The sequence below is a fragment of the Mesoplodon mirus genome (assembly GCF_964341445.2).
Source record: "Mesoplodon mirus genome assembly, chromosome: 7".
NCBI lineage: Eukaryota > Metazoa > Chordata > Mammalia > Artiodactyla > Ziphiidae > Mesoplodon > Mesoplodon mirus.
This window is the reverse complement of record NC_138983.1, coordinates 123,262,268-123,290,077: the sequence shown is the minus strand read 5'-3', so window position 1 is coordinate 123,290,077 and position 27,810 is coordinate 123,262,268. Positions and strand designations below refer to the sequence as shown.

The following is a 27,810-nucleotide window of genomic DNA, read 5'->3' as shown; positions in this document are numbered from 1 at the left end:
CACAGCCTGAAGGGGCTAGTGAGCCACAGCTAGCCGGGAGGGAGTCTGGGAAAAAGTTTGGAACTGCTGAAGAGGCAACAGACTTTTTATTATCTTTTACCACAGTTGACCACTTCCTATACTGGAACCTCTCACGTCTCTTAGGCTGTATTTTTATTTTAACATTTTTATTGAAGTATAATTGCTTTACAATGGTGTGTTAGTTTGTGATTTATAATAAAGTGAATCTGCTATACATATACATATATCCCCATATCTACTCCCTCTTGTGTCTCCCTCCCACCGTCCCTATCCCACCCTACTAGGTGGTCACAAAACACCAAGCTGATCTCCCTGTGCTATATGGCTGCTTCCCACTAGCTATCTCATAAATATCATTTTAACTAGGCCACACAACTGTTAGAATACAGAGAGAACAGTTTTTTGTGTTCTTTTTTTTTCTGCTTTTAAGGCTCTATCAGTACTGTTACTCAGAACTCAGTCAAAACTGAGTCCAGCATTTAAAAACTAACAGAATGCTGGGGGAGACCTTCAAGATGGCACAGAAGATGTGGAGATCACCTTCCTCCCCACAACTACATAAGAAATACATCTACACGTGGAACAACTCCTACAGAATACCTACTGAATGCTGTCAGAAAACCTCAGACCCCCCAAAAGGCAAGAAACTTCCCACGTACCTGGGTAGGGCAAAAGAAAAAAGAAAAAACAGAGACAAAAGAATAGGGACGGGACATGCCCTTCTGGGAGGGAGCTGCGATGGGGGAAAAGTTTCCACACACTAGGAAGTCCCTTCATGGCGTAGACGGGGGTAGTGGGGAGGAAGCTTCAGAGCCACGGAAGAGAGCACAGCAACAGGGGTGCAGAGGGCAAAATGGAGAGATTCCTGCACAGAGAATCGGTGCTGACCAGCACTCACCAGCTTGAGAGGCTTGTCTGCTCACCCGCCGGGACAGGTGGGGGCTGGGAGCTAAGGCTTGGGCTTCGGAGGTCAGATCCCAGGGAGAGGACTGGGGTTGGCTGCATGAACACAGCCTGAAGGGTGTTAGTGTGCCACAGCTAGCCGGGAAGGAGTCCAAGAAAAAGTCCGGAACTGCCTAAGAGGCAAGAGACCATTGTTTTGGGGTGCACGAGGAGAGGGGATTCAGAGCACCACCTAAATGAGCTTCAGAGATGGGCATGAGCCACATCTATCAGCTTGGACCCCAGAAACAAGCATGAAATGTTAACACTGCTGCTGCAGCCACCAAGAATCCTGTGTGCAAGCACAGGTCACTATCTACACCCTGCCCCGCAGGAGCCTGTGCAACCCACCACTGCCAGGGTCCCAGGATCCAGGGACAACTTCCCCAGGAGAACACACGGCATGCCCAAGGCTGTTGCAACATCATGCCAGCCTCTGCCACCACAGGCTCACTCCACATTCCAATTATAACTACAGTACCCCTACCTACCCCCCTGCCTGAATGAGCAAGAGCACCCTAATCAGCCACTGCTTTAACTGCCTCCTATCTGGGTGGGGAACGGATACTTGAGGGCAACATACACGCAGAGGTGGGGCCAAAACCAAAGCTGAACCCCAGGAGCTGTGTGAACAAAGAAGAGAAAGGGAAATTTCTCTGTGAAGCCTCAGGAGCAGTGGATTAAATCCCCCAATCAACTTGATGTACCCTGAATCTTCAGAATACCTGAATACACAATGAATCATCCCAAAACTGTGGTGGTGGATTTGGAAGCAACTGTAGACTTGGGGCTTGCTGTCGGCAACTGATTTATTTCTGATTTTTATGTTTATCTTAGTTTAGTGTTTAGCACTTGTTATAATTGGTGGATTTGTTTATTGGTTTGGTTGCTCTCTTCTTTTGTTTTTTATTATTTTCTTATTTTAATAATATTTTTCAATTTATTATTTATTTATTTATTTATTTATTATTCTTTCTTTCTTTTTTTCTCCCTTATCTTCTGACCCACGTGGCTGACAGGGACTTGGTGCTCTGGCCTGGTGTCAGGCCTGAGCCTCCAAGGTGGGAGAGCCAAGATCAGGACATTGGACCACCAGAGACTTCCTGGGCCCATGTAATATCAATCAGTGTGAGCTCTCCCAGAGATCTCTGTTTCAACGCTAAGACCCAGCGCCACCCAACAGCCAGCAAACTCTACTGCTAGACGCCCCATGCCAAACAACTAGCAAGACAGGAACACAAACCCACCATTAACAGAGAGGCTGCCTAAAATCATACTAACTTCACGGAAACCCCAAAACACACCACTGGACGTAGCCCTGCCCACAAGGAAGACAAGATCCAGCCCCACCCACCAGAACACAGGCACAAGGCCCCTCCACAAGGAAGCCTACACAACCCACTGAATCAACCTCACCCACTAGGGGCAGACACAAAAAAGAACAGGAACTATGAACCTGCAGCCTGCAAAAAGGAGACCCCAAACACAGTAAGTTAAACAAAATGAGAAGACAGAAATATGCAGCAGATGAAGGAGCAAGGTAAAAACTCACCAGACCAAAAAAAAGAAGAGGAAATAGGCAGCCTACTGAAAAACAATTCAGAGTAATGATATAAAGATCATCCAAAGTGAAAGAGCGGCATGGACATATATACACTACCAAACGTAAGGTAGATAGCTAGTGGGAAGCAGCCGCATAGCACAGGGAGATCAGCTCGGTGCTTTGTGACCGCCTGGAGGGGTGGGATAGGGAGGGTGGGAGGGAGACGCAAAAGGGAGGGGATATGGGAACATATGTATATGTATAACTGATTAAATTTGTAAATAAATAAATAAATAAATAAATAAAATAAAATGAGGAAAGGAAAAAAAAAAGATCATCCAAAATCTTTGAAATAGAATGGAGAAAATACAAGAAACGTTTAACAAGGACCTAAAAGAACTAAAGAGCAAACAAACAATGATAAACAACACAATAAATGAAATTAAAAATTCTCTGGAAGGAATCAATAGCAGAATTACTGAGGCAGAAGAATGGATAAGTGACCTGGAAGACAAAATAGTGGAAATGAGTACTGCAGAACACAATAAAGAAAAAAGAATGAAAAGAATTGAGGACAGTCTCAGAGACCTCTGGGACAACATTAAACACACCAACATCCGAATTATAGTGATCACAGAAGAAGAGAAAAAGAAAGGGTCTGAGAAAATATTGGAAGAGAGTATAGTTGAAAACTTTCCTAACATGAGAAAGGAAATAGTCAATCAAATCCAGGAAGCGCACGGAGTCCCATACAGGATAAATCCAAGGAGAAACACACCAAGATATATATTAATCAAACTATCAAAAATTAAATACAAAGAAAAATATTGAAAGCAGCAAGGGAAAAGCAACAAATAACATACAAGGCAATCCACATAAGGTTAACAGCTGATTTTGCAGCAAAAACTCTGCAAACCAGAACAGAGTGGCAGGACATATTTAAAGAGATGAAAGTGAAAAACCTACAACCAAGACTACTCTACCTAGCAAGGATCACATTCAGATTCGATGGAGAAATTTAAAAAACCTTTACAGACAGCAAAAGGTAAGAGAATTCAGCACCACAAAACCAGCTTTACAACAAATGCTAAAGAAACTTCTCTAGGCAGGAAACACAAGAGAAGGTAAAGACCTACAAAAACAAACCCAAAACAATTAAGAAAATGGTAGCAGGAACATACATATTGATAATTACCTTAAATGTAAATGGATTAAATGCTCCAACCAAAAGACATAGACTGGCTCACTGGATACTAAAACAAGACCCATATATATGCTGTCTACAAGAGACCCACTGCAGACCTAGGGACACATACAGACTGAAAGTGAGGGGATGGAAAAAGATATTCCATGCAAATGGAGATCAAAAGAAAGCTGGAGTAGCAATTCTCATATCAGACAAAATAGACTCTAAAATAAAGACTATTACAAGAGACAAAGAAGAACACACATAATGATCAAGAGGTCAATCCTAGAAGTAAATATAACAAATGTAAATATTTATGCACCCAACATAGGAACACCTCAATACATAAGGCAAATGCTAACAGCCATAAAACAGGAAATTCACAGTAACACAATCATAGTAGGGGACTTTAACACCCAACTTTCACCAATCGACAGATCATCCAAAATGAAAATATATAAGGTAACACATGCTTTAAATGACACATTAAACAAGATGGACTTAATTGATATTTACAGGAGATTCCATCCAAAAACAACAGAATACACTTTCTTCTCAAGTGTACATGGAACATTCTCCAGGAGGGACCATATCTTTGGTCACAAATCAACCCTTGGTAAATTTAAGAAAATGGAAATCATATCAAGTATCTTTTCTGACCACAACGCTATGAGACTAGATATCAATTACAGGAAAAAAACTGTAAAAAATACAAATACATGGAGGCTAAACAATACACTACTAAATTACCAAGAGATCAGTGAAGAAATCAAAGAGGAAATTAAAAAATACATAGAGAAAAATGACAATGAAAACACGATGACCCAGAAACCATGGGATGCAGCAAAAGCACTTCTAAGAGGGAAGTTTATAGCAATACAATCCTACCTCAAAAAACAAGAAAAATCTCAAATAAACAACCTAACCTTACAACTAAAGCAATTAGAGAAAAAAAGAACACCCCCCCCAAAGTTAGCAGAGGGAAAGAAATCACAAAAAATCAGATCAGAAATAAATGGGGGAAAAATGAAGGAAACAATAACAAAGATCAATAAAACTAAAAGCTGGTTCTTTGAGAAGGTAAACAAAATTGATAAACCATTAGCCAGATTAATCAAGAAAAAAGGGAGAAGACTCAATCAACCAAATTAGAAATAAAAAGGAGAAGTAACAACTGACACTACAGAAATACAAAGGCTCATGAGAGATTACTACAAGCAACTATATGCCAATAAAATGGACAACCTGGAAGAAATGGACAAATTCTTAGAAAAGTAGAACTTTCCGAGGCTGAACCAGAAAGAAACAGAAAATATAAGCAGGCCAATCACAAGCACTGAAATTGAGACTGTGATTAAAAATCTTCCAACAAACAAAAGCCCAGGACCAGATGGCTCCACAGGCAAATTCTATCAAACATTTAGAGAAGAGCTAACACCTATTCTTCTCAAATTCTTCCAAAACATAGCAGAGGGAGAAACACTCCCAAACTCATTCTATGAAGCCACCATCACCCTGATACCAAAACCAGACAATGGTATCACAAAAAAAGAAAACTACAGGCCAATATCACTGATGAACACAGATGCAAAAATCTTCAACAAAATATTAGCAAACAGAATCCAACAGCACATTAAAAGGATCATACACCATGATCAAGTGGGGTTTACCCCAGGAATGCAAGGATTATTCAGTATACACAAGTTAATCAATGTTATACACCACATTAACAAATTGAAGGATAAAAACCATATGATAATCTCAATAGATGCAGAAAAAGCTTTCAACAAAATTCAACACGCATTTATGATAGAAACTCCCCAGAAAGTAGGCAGAGTGGGAACCTACCTCAACATAATAAATGGCATATATGACAAACCCACCACAAACATTGTTCTCAATGGTGAAAACTGAAACCATTTCCTCTAAGATCAGGAACAAGACGAGGCTGCCCACTCTCACCACTATTATTTAACATAGTTTTAGAAGTCTTAGCCACAGGAATCAGAGAAGAAAAAGAAATAAAAGGAACCCAGATCAGAAAAGAAGAAATAAAACTGTCACTGTTTGCAAATGACATGATACTATACATAGAGAATCCTAAAGATGCTACCAGAAAACTACTACAGGTGATCAATGAATTTGGTAAAGTAGCAGGATACAAAATTAATGCACAGAAATCACTTGCATTCCTATACATTAATGATGAAAAATATGAAGGCAAAATTAAGGAAACACTCCCATTTACCATTGCAACAAAAAGAATAAAATACCTGGGAATAAACCTAACTAAGGAGACAAAAGACCTGTATGCAGAAAATTATAAGACACTGATGAAAGAAATTAAAGATGATACAGATGGAGAGATATACCATGTTCTTGGATTGGAAGAATAAACATTGTGAAAATGCTATACTACCCAAAGCAATCTACAGATTCAGTGTAATCCCTATCAAACTACCAATGGCATTTTTCACAGAACTAGAACAAAAAATTTCATACAAAAGACCCCAAATAGCCAAAGCAATCTTGAGAAAGAAAAACAGAGCTGGAGGAATCAGGTTCCCTGACTTCAGACTATACTACAAAGCTACAGTTATCAGAACAGTATGGTACTGGCACAAAAACAGAAATATAGGTCAAAGGAACACGATAGAAAGCCCAGAGATAAACCTACACACTTATGGTCTCCTTATCTTTGATAAAGGAGGCAAGAGTATACAATGGAGAAAAGACAGCCTCTTCACTAAATGGTGCTGGGAGAACTGGACAGTTACATGTAAAAGAATGAAATTAGAACACTTCCTAACGTCATACACAAAAATAAACTCAAAATGGATTAAAGACCTAAATGTAAGGCCAGACACTATAAAACTGTTAGTGGAAAACATAGGCAGAACACACTATGACATAAATCACAGCAAGATCCTTTTTGACCCACCTCCTAGAGAAATGGAAATAAAAACAAAAATAAACAAATGGAACCTAATGAAACTTAAAAGCTTTTGCACAGCAAAGGAAACCATAAACAAGACGAAAAGACAACCCTGAGAATGGGAGAAAATACTTGCAAATGCAACAACTGACAAAGGATTAATCTCCAAAATATACAAGCAGCTCATGCAGCTCAATATCAGAAAAACAAACAACCCAATCCAAAAATGGGGAGAAGACCTAAACAGACAGTTCTCCTAAGAAGATATACAGATTGTCAACAAACACATGAAAAGATGCTCAACATCACTAATCATTAGAGAAATGCAAATCAAAACTACAATGAGGTATCACTTCACACTATTCAGAATAGCCATCATGAAAAAATCTACACACAATAAATGCTGGAGAGGGTGTGGAGAACAGGGAACCCTCTTGCACTGTTGGTGTGAATGTAAACTGATACAGCCACTATGGAGAACAGTATGGAGGTTCCTTAAAAGACCAAAATTAGGACTACCATATGACCCAGCAATCCCACTACTGGGCATATACCCTGGAAAACCATAATTCAAAAAGAGTCATGTTCCACAATGTTCATTGCAGCTGTATTTACAATAGCCAGGACAAGGAAGCAACTTAATTGTCCAGCAACAGATGAATGCATAAAGATGTGGCACATATATACAATGGAATATTACTCAGCCATAAAAAGAAAGGAAATTGTGTTATTTGTAGTGAGGTGGATGGACCTAGAGTCTGTCATACAGAGTGAAGTAAGTCAGAAAGAGAAAAACAAATACTGTATGCTAACACATATATATGGAATCTTAAAAAAATGGCTCTGAAGAACCTAGGAGCAGGACAGGAATAAAGATGCAGACATAGAGAATGGACTCGAGGACATGGGGTGGGGGAAAGGTAAGCTGCAATGAAGTGAGAGAGTGGCATGGACTAATATATACTAACAAATGAAAAGTAGATAGCTAGTGGGAAGCAGCCACATAGGACAGGGAGATCAGCTTAGTGCTTTGTGACCACCTAGAGGAATGGGATAGGGTGGGTGGGAGGGAGACACAAGAGGGAGGAGATATGGGGACATATGTATATGTATAGCTGATTCACTTTTTTATAAAGCAGAAACTAACAAACCATTGTAAAGCAATTATACTCCAATAAAGATGTTAAGAAAGAAAGAAAAAAAAACTACAGAACAAAAAAGATACATGCACCCCTATGTTCATAGCAGCACTATTCATAATAGCCAAGACATGGAAAAAACTTAATCTTCCATCAACAGATAAATGGATAAAGAAGTGGTACATATATATCAATACAATGGAATACTACTCAGCCATAAAAAAGAATGAAATAATGCCATTTGCAGCAGCATGGATGCAACTAGAGATTATTACACTAAGTGAAGTAAGTCAGAAAGAGAAAGACATATATGGTATCACTTATATGTGGAATCTAAAATATGACACAAATGAATCTATCTATGAAACAGAAACAGAATCAGACATAGAGAATAGACTGGTGGTTACCAAGGGAGAGGGATGGAATGGGAGGTGGGGTTAGCAGATGTAAGCTTTTTTATATAGAATGGATAAACAACAAGGTCCTACTCTATAGCACAGAGAACTATATTCAATAATCTATGATAAACCATAATGCAAAAGAATATTAAAAAATAATGTATATAATATATAGGTATAACTCAATCACTTTACTGTACAGCAGTAATTAACACACATCATAAATCAACTATACTTCAATAAATTTTTTTTTTAAATGCCCAGATAAAATTGTGGCTCACACCCCACTGACTAGACATGGCTGGACAGAAATGTGGGTTTGCACTCCATTTACAGTTAGGGTACAACCAACTGCTGCCAGCTCTCAGGGCAATTGTCTAAGTCTTTCTTTCTCTTGGTTATCTTTGACTTTGGGGAAAGTAGTATGTTTTGCACCCTCTTTGGGAACACTTCTTTCGTCCATGGAGTTGTTCAGTCCTGTCAGGAGTACATATTATTTGTCCTGGCTAAAGCCTAATGAGATATTTGAAACGATTTTTTAAAGTAGCTTTATGTTGAGAAGTTGGCCAATTTTTATTTTATTTATTTTAAAATAAAGCCACCACGTGGCTTGCAGGATCTTAGTTCCCTGACCAGGGACTGAATCCAGGCCCACGGCAGTGAAAGCACGGAGTCCTAACCACTGGGGAATTCCCAGAATTTGGCCAAATTAAAAGCTGATGTTCAGAGCCTAATAGGAACTTTCCTTTTTGGCCATGCCCCTAATCTAAAATGAAACTACATGCCCAGAGGGAAAGAAAAACATTCTGAACCCTTTGTGGGAGGATTTACTGAAACATTCCAAAGAGAACCTAGGAACCTTTTCACTTCTATCTTAGTAAAAGTCTTCTGCTAAATATAAAGAAGCAAATTGAAGATAATGTACTTAGATGGTGGATTAGCTCCTTGATATATCTAAGTTTTCAACACAATCTTTTTTTTTGTTTTTTTAAGATTTTTTGATGTGGACCATTTTTAAAGTCTTTATTGAAGCAATTACAATATTGCTTCTGTTTTATGTTTTGGTTTTTTGGACTCAAGGCATGTGGGATCTTAGCTCACCAACCAGGAATCGAACCCACACCTCCTGCGTTGGAAGGCAAAGTCTTAACCACTGGACCACCAGGGAAGTCCCTCAACCCAATCTTTGAGGAATTAAAAACTGTCTGACAAACTGAAGACAACTTGTACAACTTGTCTTACAAATTGAGTCTTTACAAGAACGAAAAATCTCAGCTATCCTTTTTTACCAATCCCCAAACATCCGGTCTTCATCTCAAAAGGCTTGTAGGTATTGAAAAAACTCAGGCTTTAGGAAACAAAAGCCCTTCTAGGAGAAACTTGTAATCTCTCTCTGTGCCTTTGAGATATATTTAAATGTTCTACCCTGTCTTCTCTAGGAACTGAGGGCCATCTCTTTAAAATGCAAACTTCAGAGAGGTCATTCTTATCAGAAGGGGAAAAAAAGAGAGAGAGAGAAAAAAAAAGGCTATTTGGAAACTAGGTGAATAAAAATAACCTTAAAAACCTTCACTACCAATATTAGTGAAAAGTTTAAGCCACCTGAGCAAGTAACCTGAACTTATTCTATCTGCCAGATACACAATTTGGATCCAACTGTTCTTTTATAAACTAGTGAGTTTTGCATTATCATATATGTGTCATGGCTAAAATTTTTAAATGAAAGCTGTAAGATCTCTGTTTGCATCTGTCTGTATGTTTATATATGTCTATGTATGCATGTTATAGATATGTGATATTTTTCTACCTCTGGCTGGTATTGCCAAAATTAATTTGTAAAGAGCTCTGTTTGATTGACTTAAATTAAATATACTCTCAGGAATATAGAAATTACTGAAATGTTTTTCAGGTTCATGTGATCTAGGATAATCTTTAGTAAATAAAAGCTAGTTTAAGTTTGTTGGCTTAATTAAAACAGGAATGTCTTTAGTTTTCAGTATTCAAATATAATATAGATATACAACTTTTATTCTACCTCGGTTTACTAAAAGTTAAATAAGCTCACATTATCTCTGTTACATAATTTGTCAGCAAGAAAGATATGATGATGGTTAGCATTTAATGTCATATGAAGCTTTCATAAGTAATCTAAACATGATTGCGAAGAATAAGTAAATTAGATATAAGAGAAAAGTTTATTAATGAATTTTTCAACAGTAATTATGCTTTATAAGTCTACATAAAAATTGTTTCTAAATCTTTTTAAAAACTTGAAATCTTAAAGTTATATTGAGATAAGTTAAATGATGGCTATTCATTGAATAGCTAGATCATTTTCAACTAAGAAAAAATACTGAAACATTAATTACTGAACATACGTTTAACCACTTTTGGCTTCCTTTTACAGAGCAACTAAAGATATTTGGGTTTATTAGTAAACATGTTTTTTGAGGCATTGAAAATTTTACTATAAGGAAGAATATACATCCAGAAATTATTAAATGTATTTATAAATTTGGCAATCAACAGAATGCTAGCGTAACCAACAGTCCACAATTGCTAACTTCTTAGTTTCCACTTGGACTTAAGGACTCTAAGGGTTAAGAATTCCAATCAGGGGGAGATCAAGATGGCAGAGTAGGAGGATGTGGAGCTCACCTCCCCCCAACACATCAAAAATACATCTACATGTGGAAAAATTCTCACTGAAAACAAACTGGAGACTGGCAGAAAGACTCTTGTACAACCAAGGCTGTAAGAAAGATCCACACAGAGTTGGGTAGGAAGGGAAGAGAAGTAATCAGGTCAGGACCAGCACCCCTGGTAGGGGACAAAGATGAGGAGGGGGATTACACAAGCTCAGAGATCCTCCCTGAGGATCTAAGGATCTAAGGTAGAGCCACATATTGGGTAACCCAAACCTGGGGGTTTGACACCAGGAAGATGAGTCCCCTTAGCTGGTTTGAAAATCAGTGGGACAAACAAGAGGGCTGTAAGAAACCTAGACTCTGCTCATGAAGAGCACACACACACTTGCTTACTCCCAAAACAAGGTGGAGGAAGCTGACTGAAACTGCCCAGGACTCTGGCCAGTTTCCCACAACCACCCCAGTACAAGCCCCAGCCTGAGTCGTGCGCCTGCTCTAGCCACTCTTGCCCCATGGCAAAGCTCCACACTAGAGCAGCAGCTGTAGTGGCTGAGGGGAGTGTGCAGTTGTGAGGGACAGAGCTGTCTCAGACCCAGAATGGCATCTGAATGGGGCAAGAGTGGCCATTGCTGACACTTGTGGAGGCAGCACATAGGAAGTGGTCTGGAACTCTGACTGAGGCCAGGACTACCACAGCTCATGCCTCTACCCACACCAAGTACCCACAATAGCCCCTCTTGCTCCAGCATAGCTCACCTCTAGGGCAAGAATGTTGCTGCTGAGAGTGGTGAGAGCACACAGTTAGAGGGAATGGAGCCACCTCAGACCCAAACCTAAAGGCATCTGCTCTAGTAACTAGGGAACAGACCCAACCCCCAATAGGGAGGTGGTGGCAACTGAGAAGAGGAGAAACCCAGGCTCACACCTAGCTCCAGCTCTAGTCCTTCAATCTCCAGCCCCACCTCCTACCAAGGCGATAGCTGCCAGCATGCCCTGGAGGAAGACATGATTCATGCTTATACCAGATCCAGCTCTCCAAACAAAGCCACTGGGAACACACAGACTGTGTAAGGATGCTTCTACATAAGGATACTGGTTCAAGATCAAAACAGGTAATATTTTACCTAATTTCATAGAGAAACTAAGCAAAATAAGAAGACAGAGGAATTTGTTTCAAATGAAAGAACAAGAGAAAACCCCTTTAAAAAAAAACCCACTAATGAAACAGAAATAATTTACCAGATAAGGAGTTCAAAGAATTAGTAATAAGAACACTAACAGAATTAGGGAAAAGAATAGGTGAACACAGTGAGAATTTTAACAAGGAATTGGAAAATATAAAAAAAGAACCAGTCAGACCTGAAGAGTACAGTAACTGAAATGAAAAACACATTGGAAAGAATTAACAGCCGACTACCTCATACAGAAGATGCATAAGTGATCTGGAAGACAGAATTATGGAAATCACCTAATCAGAACAACAAAGAGAAGAAAGAATTAAGAAAATGAGAACAGTTTAAGGGACCTGTGCCACATCAAGAACACCAACACTGGTACTGTAAGGGGCCCAGAAGGAGAAGAGAGAGAGAAAAGGATCAAAATGCATTTGATGAAATTATGGCTGAAAATTTCCCAAACATGAAGAAGGAAACAGATATCCAGGTACAGGAAGCACAGAGGGTCTCAAACAAGATGAACCCAAACAAACTCAGAACACAACATATAATTAAAATGGCAAAAGTAAGAAATAGAAGAATTCTAAAAGTAACAAGAGAAAAACAAACAGTCACATACAAAATCAGCTGATTTTTCTGCAGAAACATTGCACGCCAAAAGAGAGTGTCATGACATATTCAAAGTGCTGAAAGGGAAAAATCTGAAATCTAGGATACTTTACCCAGGAATATTATTATTTAGAATTGAAGGAGAGATAAAGAACTTCTCAGACAAGCAAAAACTAAAAGAGTTCATTGATATTAAATCTACCTTAAGAGAAATGTTAAAGGGTCGTCTCTAAGTGGAAAAGAAAAGGCTACAACTAGAAGTAAGAATCTATAGCACCAAGGACATTTAAGTCAAGGATAGAAGAGGAAGAGCCCATCTGAAAAGATGCTAGTTTCTCCCCAGGAGAAAAATAATGGGGGAAAAATTCTTTTGTAAAACATTATCTCTGCCATCTTCAAGCCCCCTCACAAAAAATTTCAAAATGCTTTAAGTAAAATCTCACTAATACAGTCCAAAAAAAAATCTATAGGAAAAGAAAAATCCCACTAGGAAAGGCAGATATATAGTAAAGTCTGTGGATCAATTACTTAAGTTAGTACAAAGATTAAAAGACAAAAATTTGTAAAATCAACTATAACTAAAATAAAGAGTTAAGGGATAAACATGAAGATATAAAATATGGCATCAAAAACACAAAACATGGGTGGGGGAGTAAAAATTGTAGATCTTATAGAATATGTCTGAACATAAATGACTACCAGTTTAAAAGATATAGTTATAGGTTAATATATATTAAACCCCATGGTAAACACAAACCAAAAACCTATAATAGTTATGTAAAAACTAGACAGAAAGGAACACAAGGATACCACTAAAGAAAATCATCAAACCACAGGAGAATAAACTAAAACATGAAGAAAAGAACAGAAAAGAATTACAAGAAAAACCAGAAAAGAATTAACAATATAGCACTAAGTACATACCTTACAATAATCATGTTAAATGTCAATGGAGGGACTTCCCTGATGGTTCAGTGGTTAAGAATCTGCCTGCCAATGCAGAGGACATGGGTTCGAGCCCTGGTCCGGGAAGATCCCACATGCTGTGGAGCAACTAAGCCTGTGCACCCCAACTACTGAGTCTGTGCTCTAGAGCCCATGAGCCACAACTACTGAGCCTGCACACCACAACTACTGAAGCCCGTATGCCTAGAGCCCATGCTCTGCAACAAGAGAAGCCACCACAATGAGAACTCCACTCGCCACAACTAGAGAAAGCCCGCGTGCAGCAATGAAGACCTAACACAGCCCAAAATAAATAAAATTAAATCTTAAAAAAAAAAACAAAGAACCTCAATGGGCTAAATGTTCCAATCAACAGACCTAGGGTGGCCAATTTAAAAAAAAACAACAACAAAAAACAAAAAACCAAGACTCACGCATATGCTGCTTGCAAGAGACTTACTTCAGAGCTAAAGACACACACAGCCTAAAAGCAAGAGGATAGGGAAAGATATTTCATGCAAATGGAAACAAAAAGAAAGCAGGTATAGCAATACTCGTATCACAAAAAATACTTTAAAAACAAAGACTATATAAAAAGACAAAGAAGGGAATTATGTAATGATAAAGGGATGAATACAAGAAGAAGATGTAACACTTATTAATATACATGAACCTAACATGGACCACCTAAATATATAAAGCAAATATTAACAGACACAATGGAGAAATTGACAATAATAGCATAATAGCAGGGGACTTTAATACCCCCAATTAGACCATCCAAACAGAAAATCAGTAAGGTAACAGCAGTCTTAAATGACACATTAGACCATTGGAGTCAATACACATCTACAAGGCTTTCCATCAAAAAATAGCAGAATACACATTCTTTTCAAGACCACATGGAACATTCTCCGTGACAGATCACATGGTAGGTCACAAAACAAGTCTCAACAAACTCTGGAGGACAGAAGTTATATCAAGCATTTTTTGCAATCACAGTAGCATGAAACTAGAAATTAACTACAGGAAGAAAAATGGAGAAAACACAACATGGGGTGACTGAACAAAATGCTACTAAAAAACCCATGGGTCAGTGAAGGAATCAAAATGGAAATCAGAAAATACCTCAAGACAAATGAAAATAAAAACACAACTTTCCAAAATCTATGGATGCAGCAAAAGTACTTCTAAGAGGGAAGTTTACAGCAATACAGGTCTAAGGTCTACATAGAGAATCCTAAAGATGCCACCAGAAAACTATTAGAGCTAATCATTGAATTTGGTAAAGTTGCAGGATACAAAATTAATGCACTGAAATCTCTTGCATTCCTATACACTAATGATGAAAAATCTGAAAGAGAAATTAAGGAAACAATCCCAATCACCATTGCAACAAAAAGAATAAAATACCTAGGAATAAACCCTACCTAGGGAGACAAAAGACCTTTATGCAGAAAACTACAAGACACTGTTGAAAGAAATTAAAGATGATACCAACAAATGGAGAGATATACCATGTTCTTGGATTGGAAGAATCAATATTGTGAAAATGACTATACTACCCTAAGCAATCTACAGATTCAATGCAATCCCTATCAAATTACCAATGGCATTTTTTACAGAACTAGAACAAAAAAATTTTTAATTTGTATGGAGACACAAAAGACCCTGAATAGCTAAAGCAGTCTTGAGGGAGAAAAATGGAGCTGGAGGAATCAGGCTCCCTGACTTCAGACTATACTACAAAGCTACAGTAATCAGGACAATATGGTACTGGCACAAAAACAGGACAGAAAGCCCAGAGATAAACCCACACACATATGGTCAACTAATCTATGACAAAGGATGCAAGGATATACAATGGAGAAAAGACAGTCTCTTCAATAAGTGGTGCTGGGAAAAATGAACAGCAAATGTAAAAGAATGAAATTAGAACACTCCCTAACACTATACACAAAAATAAACTCAAAATTGATTAGGGACCTAAATGTAACACTGGACACCATAAAACTCTTAGAGGAAAACATAGGAAGAACACTCTTTGACATAAATCACAGCAAGATCTTTTTTGATCCACCTCCTAGAGTAATGGAAATAAAAACAAAAATAAACAAATGGGACCTAATGAAACTTAAAAGCTTTTGCAAAACAAAGTAAACTACAAACAAGATGAAAAGACAACTGTCAGAATGGGAAAAAATATTTGCAAATGAATCAACAGACAAAGGATTAATCTCCAAAATATATAAACCACTCATGCAGCTCAATATTAAAAAAAAACAAACAACCCAATCAAAAAATGGGAAGAAGACCTAAATAGACATTTCTCCAAACAAGACATACAGATGGCCAAGAAGCACATGAAAAGCTGCTCAACATCACTAATTATTAGAGAAATGCAAATCAAAACTACAATGAGGTATCACCTCACACCACTTAGAATGGGTATCATCAGAAAATCTACAAACAACAAATGCTGGAGAGGCTGTGGAGAAAAGGGAACCCTCTTGCACTGTTGGTGGGAATGTAAATTGATACAGCCACTATGGAGAACAGTATGGAGGTTCCTTAAAGAACTAAAAATAGAATTACCATATGACCCAGCAATCCCACTACTGGGCATAAATCCAGAAAAAAACATAATTCAAAAAGACACATGCACCCCAATGTTCATTGCAGCACTATTTACAATAGTCAGGTCATGGAAGCAACCTAAATGCCCATTGAGAGACGAATGGATAAAGAAGATGTGGTACATATATACAATGGAATATTACTCAGCCATAAAAGGAACAAAATAGGGTCATTTGTAGAGACATGGATGTATCTAGAGACTGTCATACAGAGTGGAGTAAGTCAGAAAGAGAAAAACAAATATCGTATATTAACGCATATATGTGGAACCTAGAAAATGGTACAGATGAACTGGTTTGCAGAGCAGAAATTGAGACACAGAAGTAGAGAACAAACGTATGGACATCAAGGGGGAAAGCAGCGGGGGGTGGGGGGTGTGATGAATTGGGCGATTGGGATTGACATGTATACACTGATGTGTATAAAATGGATGGCTAATAAGAAAATAAATAAATAAATACATTTTGTGAGGATGGCCAAAATAAAAAGAAACAATGTGGTATTAGTATAAAAACATCATATAGATCAATGGAACAGAATAGAGAGCCCAGAAATAAATCTACACACCTGTGGTCAATTAATCTTCAACAAAGAGGCTAGAATATACAATGGAGAAAAGACAGTCTCTTCAACAACTATTGTTGGGAAAGCTATACAGCCACATGTAAATCAATGAAGTTAAAACACTTCCTCACACCATAAACAAAAATAAACTCAAAATGGCTTAAAGACTTAAATATAAGACATGATGCCATAAAACTCCTAGATGAGAACATAGGCAAAACATTCTTTGATATAAGCCATAGCAATGTTTTCTTAGGTCAGTCTCCCAAGGCAATAGAAATAAAAGCAAAAATAAACAAATGGGACCTAATCAAACATACAAGGTTTTGCACAGCAAAGAAAACCATCAGCAAAATGAAAGGAAAACCTACAGAATGGGAGAAAATACTTGCAAACGATGCAAGTGACAAGGGCTTAATTTCTAAAATACACAAATGCTCATACAACTGAATATCAAAATACAAACGACATAACCAAAAAATGGGCAGAACACCTAAATAGACATTTCTCCAAAGAAGACATACAGATGGCCAACAGGCACATGAAAAGATGCTCAACGTCACTAATTATTAGAGAAATGCAAATCAAAACCACAATTAGATATCACCTCACACCTATCGGAATGGCTATCATCAAAAAATCTAGAAATAACAAATGCTGGAGAGGGTGTGGAGAAAAGGGAACCCTCCTACACTGTTGGTGGGAATGTAAATTGGTATAGCCACTATGGAAAACAGTATGGAGGTTCCTTAAAAAGCTAACTATAGAGCTACCATATGATCCAGCAACTCCACTCCTGAGAATATATCTGGAGAAAACTATAATTAGAAAAGACACATGCGCTTCAATGTTCACAGCAGCACTATTTACAATAGCCAAGACATGGAAACAACCCAAGTACCCATCAACAGATGACTGGATTAAGAAGAGGTGGTATATGTATATAATATGGAATATTACTCAGCCATAAAAAAGAATGAAATATTGCCATTTGCAGCAACATGGATGGACCTAGAGAATATTATACTTAGTGAAGTCAGAAAAAGACAAATTTATGATCTCACTTGTATGTGGTATCTAAAAAATAATACAAATGAATCTGTACACAGAACAGAAACAGACTCACAGACATAGAAAACAAACTTATGGTTACCAAAAGGGAAAAAGAGGCAGGGGAGGTATAAATTAGGAGTATGGGATTAACAGATACAGACTACTGTACATCAAACAGCTAAGCAATAAAGACTTACTATATACCATAGGAAACAATATTTGATACATTGTGATAACCTATAATGGAAAATAATTGGAAATATGTAGGTAGATAGATAGCTATAACTTAATCACTTTGCTGTATACCTGAAACTGACACAATATTGTAAATCAACTATACTTCAATTAAAAAAAATAAATACATAGAATTTTTAAATTATTTGAGTAAAAATTAACAAATTTATAATATTAGGCTCTACTACTTTTAAAAATGTTAAAGCTTTTCGTTCAAGGTCTTTTAAAAATGTTCTTCAAAAGAGTTTTCAAAATGCCTCCAACGAGGTCAGAGATTATCTTCTATTGTATTTTCTGGTGATTATTACTGGTAAAGATAAATGCTATCTTTACAAGTTTATTTTGTATCCAGCTCCTTGCTGACTCTGTTAATGCTAACAATTTGCTAACTCTGGTGGGGTTTTTTGGTGGACAATAACAACATCTGCAAAACATAAAATTAAAAAAGAAAAGAAAAATGAAAAATAAGACAGTTTGTTTCTTCCCTTACAATTCTCATACACTTGTTTGTTTGTTTTGTTTTCTTTTGTTTTATTGTTCAGGACTTCTAAAGTAGATAACATTTTTGTCTTATTCCTGACCTTGAAAGGAACTTGGGTTCTGTTAATTTTTATTTTTAATTATATCTCATTTTCTTGTTTCTTGTCCCTCTTGATTTACTCTATTGCTTTGTACCAACCACCTGGGTCTTATTGATTTTATGGCTGGGGTGCAGTGGACCTATTTTTTTGTTTAAGCTTTATGTGTGTTCTAAAGTACAAAAGGGTTGACAGCCACCAGTCTATAACCATTGTTCTCACAATTACCTGACTTGATTGCATGTGAGGCTTTTGAAAAACATAAACTCTTGGGCAAGGCATTTAGTGATTATGATTCAGCTGATCTGGGCTGCAGCTTGAGAATCCATATTTTTAGAAAAGTTTGCAGGCACCTCTGACTATCAATAAGATTTGGAAATTACTGAATTTGAGAACCTATAAAAACATGATCTAGTGCTAAAAGGATAAAAAGGAACCTCTAAGGTTCTAACGATTTTTCAGTAAGAAGTTAACAGATATTTAGGTGGTTTGGGGGAAAATGTGGAGGTGGCCAGCCATCCTGGAAGAGGTGTATTAATAAAGAGTGAGAGCTGAAGGAAAGGAAGGTCAGCTCCAGAAAATAAAAAGTTACTCATTAAAATGTATCAATAGAATGCAAAAAAGGAGTGGCAGGAACGAGAGAGTTAAAAAAGAGGGCATAGGGCTTCCCTGGTGGCGCAGTGGTTGAGAGTCCACCTGCCGATGCAGGGGCCACGGGTTCGTGCCCTGGTCCGGGAAGATCCCATGGAGCGGCTGGGCCTGTGGGCCATGGCCGCTGAGCCTGCGCGTCCGGAGCCTGTGCTCCGCAGTGGGAGAGGCCACAACAGTGAGAGGCCCGCATACCGCAAAAAAAAAAAAAAAAAAGAGGGCATAGCATAAAGCCATATTAAAATTAGACTTTACCCCCAGGGTAATGAGAAGCCATTGAAGGGATTTAAGCAGGGAGGGACGTGAAGAGAATTTTGCTTAAGAAGGACTGATTTAGCAACAATGGAGAAAATTGGAGAGAAAGTGGGACTGAAGCTTTGACCCTTGGGATGACTTCTACAATTCAGGAAATAAACAATGATGACTTGAACTATAATACAGTTGGGGAAGAAAAGACTATTAGATAAGGGTAAAAGATACACATAAGTAGAACTACCAGAAAGTAATGATGACTGGTGATAAGATGTATAAGAAAAGGAAGAGTAAATGCACTGGAATCAATTTATTACTCATAAGTATTCTCTGAGCTCTATATTTTGGATTTAATATATTTATCTACAACTGTTCAGGTATTATCAAAAACACTGAGGTTAAAGATAAATGTGTAGTATACATTTTATTCAAAATTGTCAGAGTTTAAATAAAATTGATGATAATATGTAAATAAATATTCAAACACAGAATAAGTAAAAATTATTTGGACAGGTTCATTTCATAGTATGTCACATTCCTTGCCCCTTCAGTTTGGTTCACTCTAACTTACCCATTTCCCTCTGCCACTGGAACAGCTCCACAAAGTCCCCATACCCTAAAACATCACCGAGCCTGTTAAAGTCACCAACAGAGACTGAGCTGAGAATAAAGGGGATCATGGAGAAGCTAGACCAGCTGATGCCACCCAGACCCTTCACCCACGTGAGCTCCGCCACCAGCGCCACACACAGCAAAGCCACCCTCCTCAGCCCTCAAGACACATACTGCAGGGGGGGATCAGCTAGACGTCCTGCTGGAGGTGAGGGACCACTTGGGACGCAGGGAGGAATATGGCGGGGATCTCCTGAGGGCCAGGATGTCCTCCCCAGCCCTGAAGGCAGGCGCTTCGGGAAAGGCGACAGACTTCAACAATGGCACCTACCTTGTCAGCTTCACCCTGTTCTGGGAGGGCCGGGTGTCTCTGTCTCTCCTGCTCATCCTCCCCAGTGAAGGGGTGTCGGCTCTCTGGAGGGCAAGGAACCAAGGCTATGACAGGGTGATCTTCACAGGCCAGTTTGCCAGTGGCACCTCCCATGTCAATACTGATCGTGCCCTGGTTTTAAATTCAAGTGCTGAACTGTGTGAGAACCTGGATACTCGTGTCCAAGAATTCTACTTTCTGACCTCAACACATACTCTGTGAGGCCCTGACTGACATAACCACCAGAAATGGAGAAATTTCTTATCTTACTGTCAAGAAAGAAGCTTTTTTTCACAGCTAAGTATACTTTTAGATACCCTGAGAGGTACACACAGGCAGAGCTACATTGCCTACCTCTATTAATATTGAGCATGACCCTCTCAGATGCCTCTTTAAGGTCTGATCAGGTATGCGGCATCTTCCTGAGCCCCCTGTTCATGACTCCTACCACCAGGGTTGGCATTCTCACTCAGATGTTCAATAAATGAGGGCTGCCGAAGGTGAACTATATTACATATGCCTGTCCTTCTCCATGATGACCGGTATTCTCAGATTCAGTCATATCTTTTACTGTAGACCTAGGTTTCACAAAATATGTTCAATGGAAAAGTATTCTGCTGTGTTAGTTAATAGATGTTACACCAGAAAAGGATTCCTTGATAAATGTATGATAATATCCATGCTTCTTCATCCCCCATATCATATTCTGTAGATTCTACCTCTTAAGTATCTTTTGCATTTATCCATTTCTCTCCATGACTAGTGCTCTTACCTGAGTTCAGATCATCATCATCTCATCTAGATTACTTTTCACAGATTTCTTGCTGCCTAGCCTACCCTCTCTAATCCATTGTCCACACTGCAGCCTGAGTCATCTTTCCAACAATCCAACTCCTTCCTACTGGTCATCTCCAATTGATCTCAAGATCAAGTATTCTCAGATATTCTCAGATATCAGGTTGGAGGAGTCCTTCATACTCCCTGAGTTGTGATCTAGTGATTCTCGGAAGCCTCCAGTTGAACAGACCTCCATAAACTGGGGTGTAAGCATGTTTCTCATATCAATCATGGCAGTGTCAATGCCAAGATTTTCTCCCATTCCTCACAAATATACTCACTTCCTGGTCTGCCAGCTCTACCATAAGCTTCAAAACACTTCATGAGTCACTTTGGGAATTTACAAAGGATAACTTAGATGCCACCACAAATCCCAGAACCTATGGGCCAATCCCTGAGACAACCTATCAGTTTCAGATTCTTTGGCTACTTTGCTAACTTTCTGTGAGTCTCAGGGGCTCAGTCCATTTCCTTTTCCCTTTCCATTCTTTTTCTTTCCCCTAGGGATCCATTTTTTTTCCTGGGAATTCACTTTCCCTAAGCTTGGCCATAGAGTGGAATGCTAGGTTCTCAGCAACCCCTTTCTTAGCAGTTTTCTAAGTAAGCTTACAGTCTTTTCCCCTTAAGCTCCCAAAAAATATGCTAAGAGGAAGTAAAGTATGGATAGCAAACATGGAAAAATAACATGCATTTCAGATCTTACATAGTTATCCAAGTGTTGGCTCCTGATCAATAGTCTTTGATTCCCTTCTGAAACAAGTAAAAGCACAGTTGGGTTTCTGTTCTTTCCCTTTGATCTCTGATGGTACCCCTCACCAAATCTCCTCCTACCCACTAAGTGTCCTTATGCCTAAGTCCCAGTAAGGATGAAAATGTGTTGATCCCTTCCTTTCTCTGGATTGAACCTGAAGAGACACCCATAGCAGTGAATCAGGTACCACTTATATCTGTTGTACTACCTGGCACCTGGGTCCCCATTTACCCGTGTCCCCTTTCTGCCTGCTACCGCTTACCTACACATGTACACAGGATTGGAACAAAGAGTGAATCAAAGGGAGGGTAAGAGCTTTGAAGTAGGAGAGTCAGATAGTCAGTCTTTCATCAACTGGAGGAAAGAAACGCAGTGTATATTTATTCATGCATCAGACTGAACATGACTTTCTGCCAGTCACATTGTGAGGTATTAGGGACACAGCAGTGGACCAGGCAAATGCATTACCTTCCTTCATAAAGCTTACAACCCTCAGAAAGCAAGTTTCTAGGAAAAATGGAAGGTAAACATGGCAGAAAACATACATAAAGAGGGAAGCAGGAACCCTGTGAGAAGAGGTCTTCATGCCAGGCTAAGAAGCCTGAACTCCTTAGGTAAGTGATGGGGATTTTAAATAAACAACCTTAAAATAAAGGATTTTAAGCAGTAATGCAGTTGCATTTGCAATTAGAAAGGATGCTCTGGCAATTGTGTTGAAGAATTTAGATGGGATAAAATTGAGATGGCCTGGCTAGAGGCTGACAGTAATCTAAGAAAAATATTGTATGAACTTGAATAAGTGATGTGTAAGTAGAGAGAGAGGAGGACTTTCAGATTAGATAAATACTTTGAAACTAAAATTCCAGGACACACTGATTGCATGTGACAGAAGAGCAGAGCTGCCCTGGACTTCAAGGTGCTCCCAGAAAGGTAAATAGTTTTCCTAATGCTTATACAATGGATATACAATAAAAAATCCCAATTCATATACAATGCCCAATAGATACAATATTTACAACAACCATAATAGCTTGCAGTTGTAGCAAATTTTAAATTATCCTTCACTCACAAGCTTCTATTACTTGTATTGTGTCAACAGACAGCAGGGTAATTTGTTGTCTTATTTTTTTGAAGGTCCAGTATAGGAGTTGAAATGATGAAACATCTTAACCATATTGATGTCTCCTGATATAACAGTAAGTTTGCTTTGTCCTGTGGTAGGTGGTGCTTGGCATGGATCTTCTAAGAGACATTCTGACACAGAGGAAACTTTATCAGAATCAACCCTAGCAATCACGATTTTCTGGGAACACCATTCCTAGCAGGGGTCTGTGGTGTCAATCACCTTGGATTTTAAAGAGAGAAATCAATTCAAGGAAATTATTTCAAACTCTTTTTATAACAGATTTCATCTCAATTTATCCCAAAGGGGAAAGTATTCATATCCTACATCCATATTTAAACCCAGGAATGCATCTCCTAGAGTCAGTGATTCTGTCTGAGGGACATTCTGTACAAATCTCTGATGGATACCACAGCTTCAGAGTAGGAACATTTTGGTTTAGTTAGCTGAATTCTCTGTGGGCATACCTTCCTAACCTTTAGTGGATGCACTTAGCAGTTTTATATGGAGTTTTCCATTTCATTAAATGTGTTTTAGTGTTAAGCACAAAGCCATGTTACTTATGAAAGAACAATGTTTATACTTAGCTTTAAAATAACTTTCTTTAAAGCCTAAGAGTTTACCAATAACAATCATTTTGAGATGTACCTCAACTGATTTATTGCCTAATATTTATTCATTTATTCAGCAAATGTTTATTGAGATTCTAACAGATATGAGGCATTATGGGCAAATGGAGAAAAATAAATGTTCAGCAAGGCTGCAATCTGAAAGACATTTAACCTACCAATTCTATGAAGGAAGTAAAAAGGCAGAAGGGCTTATGATAAGGTGGTATTTGACTTAGCCCCACAGGATATCTGTAGACAGGGAATGAGGTGAAAGAGAAAACTCATAAAGATCATGAGTAAGGTTGCCAGGTTTAGCAAATAATAATACAAAGTATCAGTTCAATTTCAGTAATTCCTAATTTCTTATGCATATGACATGAGATAAAGGGAAAATATTGCACGAGAAATACTGACACTAAAAAATTATTGCTTGTTAAAAATAATTCAAATTCCATTTAGTATTCTGTATTTTTTAAATCTGATTAACTCTACTCAGGAGCAAAATCATCATGAACTTTGGTCAACAGCCCAAAGGAGTGAGAGCATTTGGTGGAATGTAGTGAAGCATGAGGCTAAAAAAAGGAAGAAACTGAATCATGGAAGGCTCTCAAGTACAAAGCTGAGGATTTTAGTGTTTATTCAGTAAGTTTTTGAAAGCTACAAAAAAACAATTAAGGAAGAGAGTGATGCAATCTGCTTTGTGCTTTAAAGAGCTAATTCACAATTTAACAAAATATGCATGACCTACAGAAAGACAATTTAAATTGCTACTAAGTGATATAAAATAAAATTTATATAAATAGATGAAAAACTACTATTTGTTTCTGGGTGGGATGACTTGATACTGAAAAAAATGTCAATCATCTCTGCATTATTTTCTTATTGTTACTGTAACAAAGTATCTTGAACAACAAAAATGTATCATCTTGCAGTTCTGTAGTTCAGTAGTTCAACATCAGTCTCACTGGGCTAAAATTAAGGTGTAGCAGGGCTGCATTCCTTTCTGGAGGCTCTAGGGCAGAATCAGTTTCCTTGTCATTTCAGGCTTCTGGAGGCTGCCCACATTCCTCGCAGCCCCCTTCCTCCTTTTTTCAAAGCTACAATGGTGGGTCAAGTCCTCACACCACATCTTTCTGACCCATTTTTCTGCCTCCCTCTTCCACTTCTGAGAACTAAGGTGATTCAGATTGGTCCCACCCAGATAATCCAGGATAATCTCCCAGCTCAAAACCCATACCCTTAATCATATCTGGAAAGTCCCACTTGCCATGGAAGGGAACATATTCACAGGTCTCAGGGATTATAAAGTAGATATTTTTGGAGGGTGATTAGTCTGCCTGCCACAATCTCTAAACTAATCAATAAATACAATGGAATCTTAAAACTATTACTAACATACTCTTAAAAATATTCAAGCCTATTCTAAAATTATCAAGTAAAATAAACATGTAAGACTGATCATAAGAGAATTTGCTATATATTTGAAATAGTCCTGCAGAGCGCTTAGTTTGACACTTGGCAAAAACGAATACCCTGAGACATTAATATTATACAAGATATGGTTTATAATAATAAACTCAAAGGCTATCTTTCTCACCAAAGTATGCCAGTGCATTATTAGGATGGGTATAGCAATGTTAAGTTTCCAGGGTTATGATATTCAGCCATCCAGGATGTGATGCTCTCAAACATCATAGAAGGTCAAACATGTCACATGGAAATTCCAACACAGGAATTTCATAGGATTATGAAAACTCTCTTTAGCAGGCCAAAATCACCAGGACTTAACAACTCCTCCAGGTCATCATGGAATAGCTAATCCAGAACTTTTCTAGTTCTGCAATCAGCACCATTTTGTCATTTGTCTAAAGGTTACATGCACAGAACAACCATGTTGATGACTATTATGTGGACATTGACAACCAGAGACCACAAGGCCTACACGGGGCTAAGCACGGAAAGTGAAGCAGGTGGTCTCCCAATATCCGTTCCCCTCTCCCTCTTTAGTAATTGAACACCATAATTTTAGCTGGGTCCATTGTCACAGACTAAAGGCCACAGCCTTCTTTCAGCTAGTTAAGTAAATGTACAAGATTATTAATTTCCGTATTAACAGAAAATGGGGAAAATCTGTATGTCCACCAACAGGTGACTGTTAAAGAATGATACATGCATTCAATGAAATACTTTGTGTCCATCTTAATGGATGACTAAAGCAGCTCAGTATGTGCTAAAATTAAGAGAAATTCAGAATACATCCTTACATTAAAAAGCAAGGCACAGAACAATGCATATAATGTTACCATTTATGTAAAAAGAAAAGAGAATATATGTAGTGTGTGTGTGTATGTGCACACACATGTGTATATATACATAGGCTCTGGAAAGATATTTATAAAAGAGATAAGAGTGATTAATCCTGGGAGGAAAACTGTGTGGCAGGAGACAGGAATGAAAGAAGGAGGCTCCTTTCATACTTCTTTCCATTTTGTATCTTTTTAATTCTGTACCTTGTTTATGCGGTACCTACCAAAAAAACTTGACATTTCACTGTTAAAAATGTTTATTTTTTTATTATGATTTTTCCTTTCATTTTATTAGGACAAGACATAGTGAACTATTTCTTAATATTTAATTCTTTCAATGTACTGTTGTAACCACTTCTTAATCAAAAGAATTCTTTTAATATTTTTTAATATCTTTAAATATTTTTAATGGGCTTTAATAGCCTATGGAATAGTAGTGAAGTAGTAATGGAACAACTGACACATAGGTTTTACCAAAAGCTTTCTGCACTTTAATTATGGAAATTCCTGGACTGGACTCTTTGGTGGTAATATATTAATAAAGATATAAATCCAACCTTAAGGTTAACAGAGACAGGCTCAGCTGTGTACAGAGACTATGTCTCAGTCTTTGTCATTTCAAGTTTGGTGTGAATAAGTGATGCCTCCCTTTATGCATCAGAGAAATACCTTCAGAATGGTCTTACACCATGAAGTACTACTGGATCCAGCAGTTTCACCAACAGAGACTGAGCTGAGAATAAAGGGGATCATGGAGAAACTAGACCAGCTGATCCCACCCAGACCCTTCACCCACGTGAGCTCCGCCACCAGCGCCACACACAGCAAAGCCACCCTCCTCAGCCCTCAAGACACATACTGCAGGGGGGGATCAGCTAGACGTCCTGCTGGAGGTGAGGGACCACTTGGGACGCAGGGAGGAATATGGCGGGGATCTCCTGAGGGCCAGGATGTCCTCCCCAGCCCTGAAGGCAGGCGCTTCGGGAAAGGCGACAGACTTCAACAATGGCACCTACCTTGTCAGCTTCACCCTGTTCTGGGAGGGCCGGGTGTCTCTGTCTCTCCTGCTCATCCTCCCCAGTGAAGGGGTGTCGGCTCTCTGGAGGGCAAGGAACCAAGGCTATGACAGGGTGACCTTCACAGGCCAGTTTGCCAGTGGCGCCTCCCATGTCAATACTGATTGTGTCCTCATTTTAAATTCAAGTGCTGAACTATGTACCTGGATACTCGTGACCAAGAAGCCTTTTACTAAAGTCTACAAATAATGACTGTTGGAGAGGGTGTGGAGAAAAGGGAACACTCCTGCACTGTTGGTGGGAATGCAAATTGGTACAGCTACTATGGAAAACAGTATGGAGGTTCCTCAGAGTTGCCATATGACACAGGAATCCCACTCCTGGGCATACACCCAGACAAAACTATAATTCAAAAAGATACATGCACCTCAATGTTCATAGCAGCACTATTTACGATAGCCAAGACATGGAAACCATCTAAACGTCCATCAACAGATGAATGGATAAAGAAGATGTAGTATACACACACACACACACACACACACACAATGGAATATTAGCCACAAAAAAGAACAAAATAATTCCATTTGCAGCAACATGGATGGAACTAGAGATTATCATACTAAGTGAAGTAAGTCAGAAAGAGGAAGACAAACACCATATGATATCACTTATAT

General features: G+C 38.4%; 1 protein-coding gene and 1 pseudogene across 2 annotated transcripts; both read left to right on the top strand.

Moving 5' to 3' along the window:
* Positions 1 to 18,282: 18,282 nt before the first annotated feature.
* Positions 18,283 to 20,874, top strand: LOC309808955 (NXPE family member 4-like; the record flags this gene model as incomplete). Its single annotated transcript, XM_082629510.1, is given in 3 exon segments — positions 18,283 to 18,296; positions 20,104 to 20,299; positions 20,301 to 20,874. Coding segments are annotated over 3 exon segments (621 nt in total). The 3' UTR covers positions 20,712 to 20,874.
* A 5,919-nt stretch (positions 20,875 to 26,793) lies between these two features.
* LOC309808954 (NXPE family member 2-like) lies at positions 26,794 to 27,369 on the top strand (annotated as a pseudogene). The gene has a single exon. The product of its transcript is annotated as an NXPE family member 2-like (transcript).
* The last annotated feature ends 441 nt before the right edge of the window (positions 27,370 to 27,810 follow it).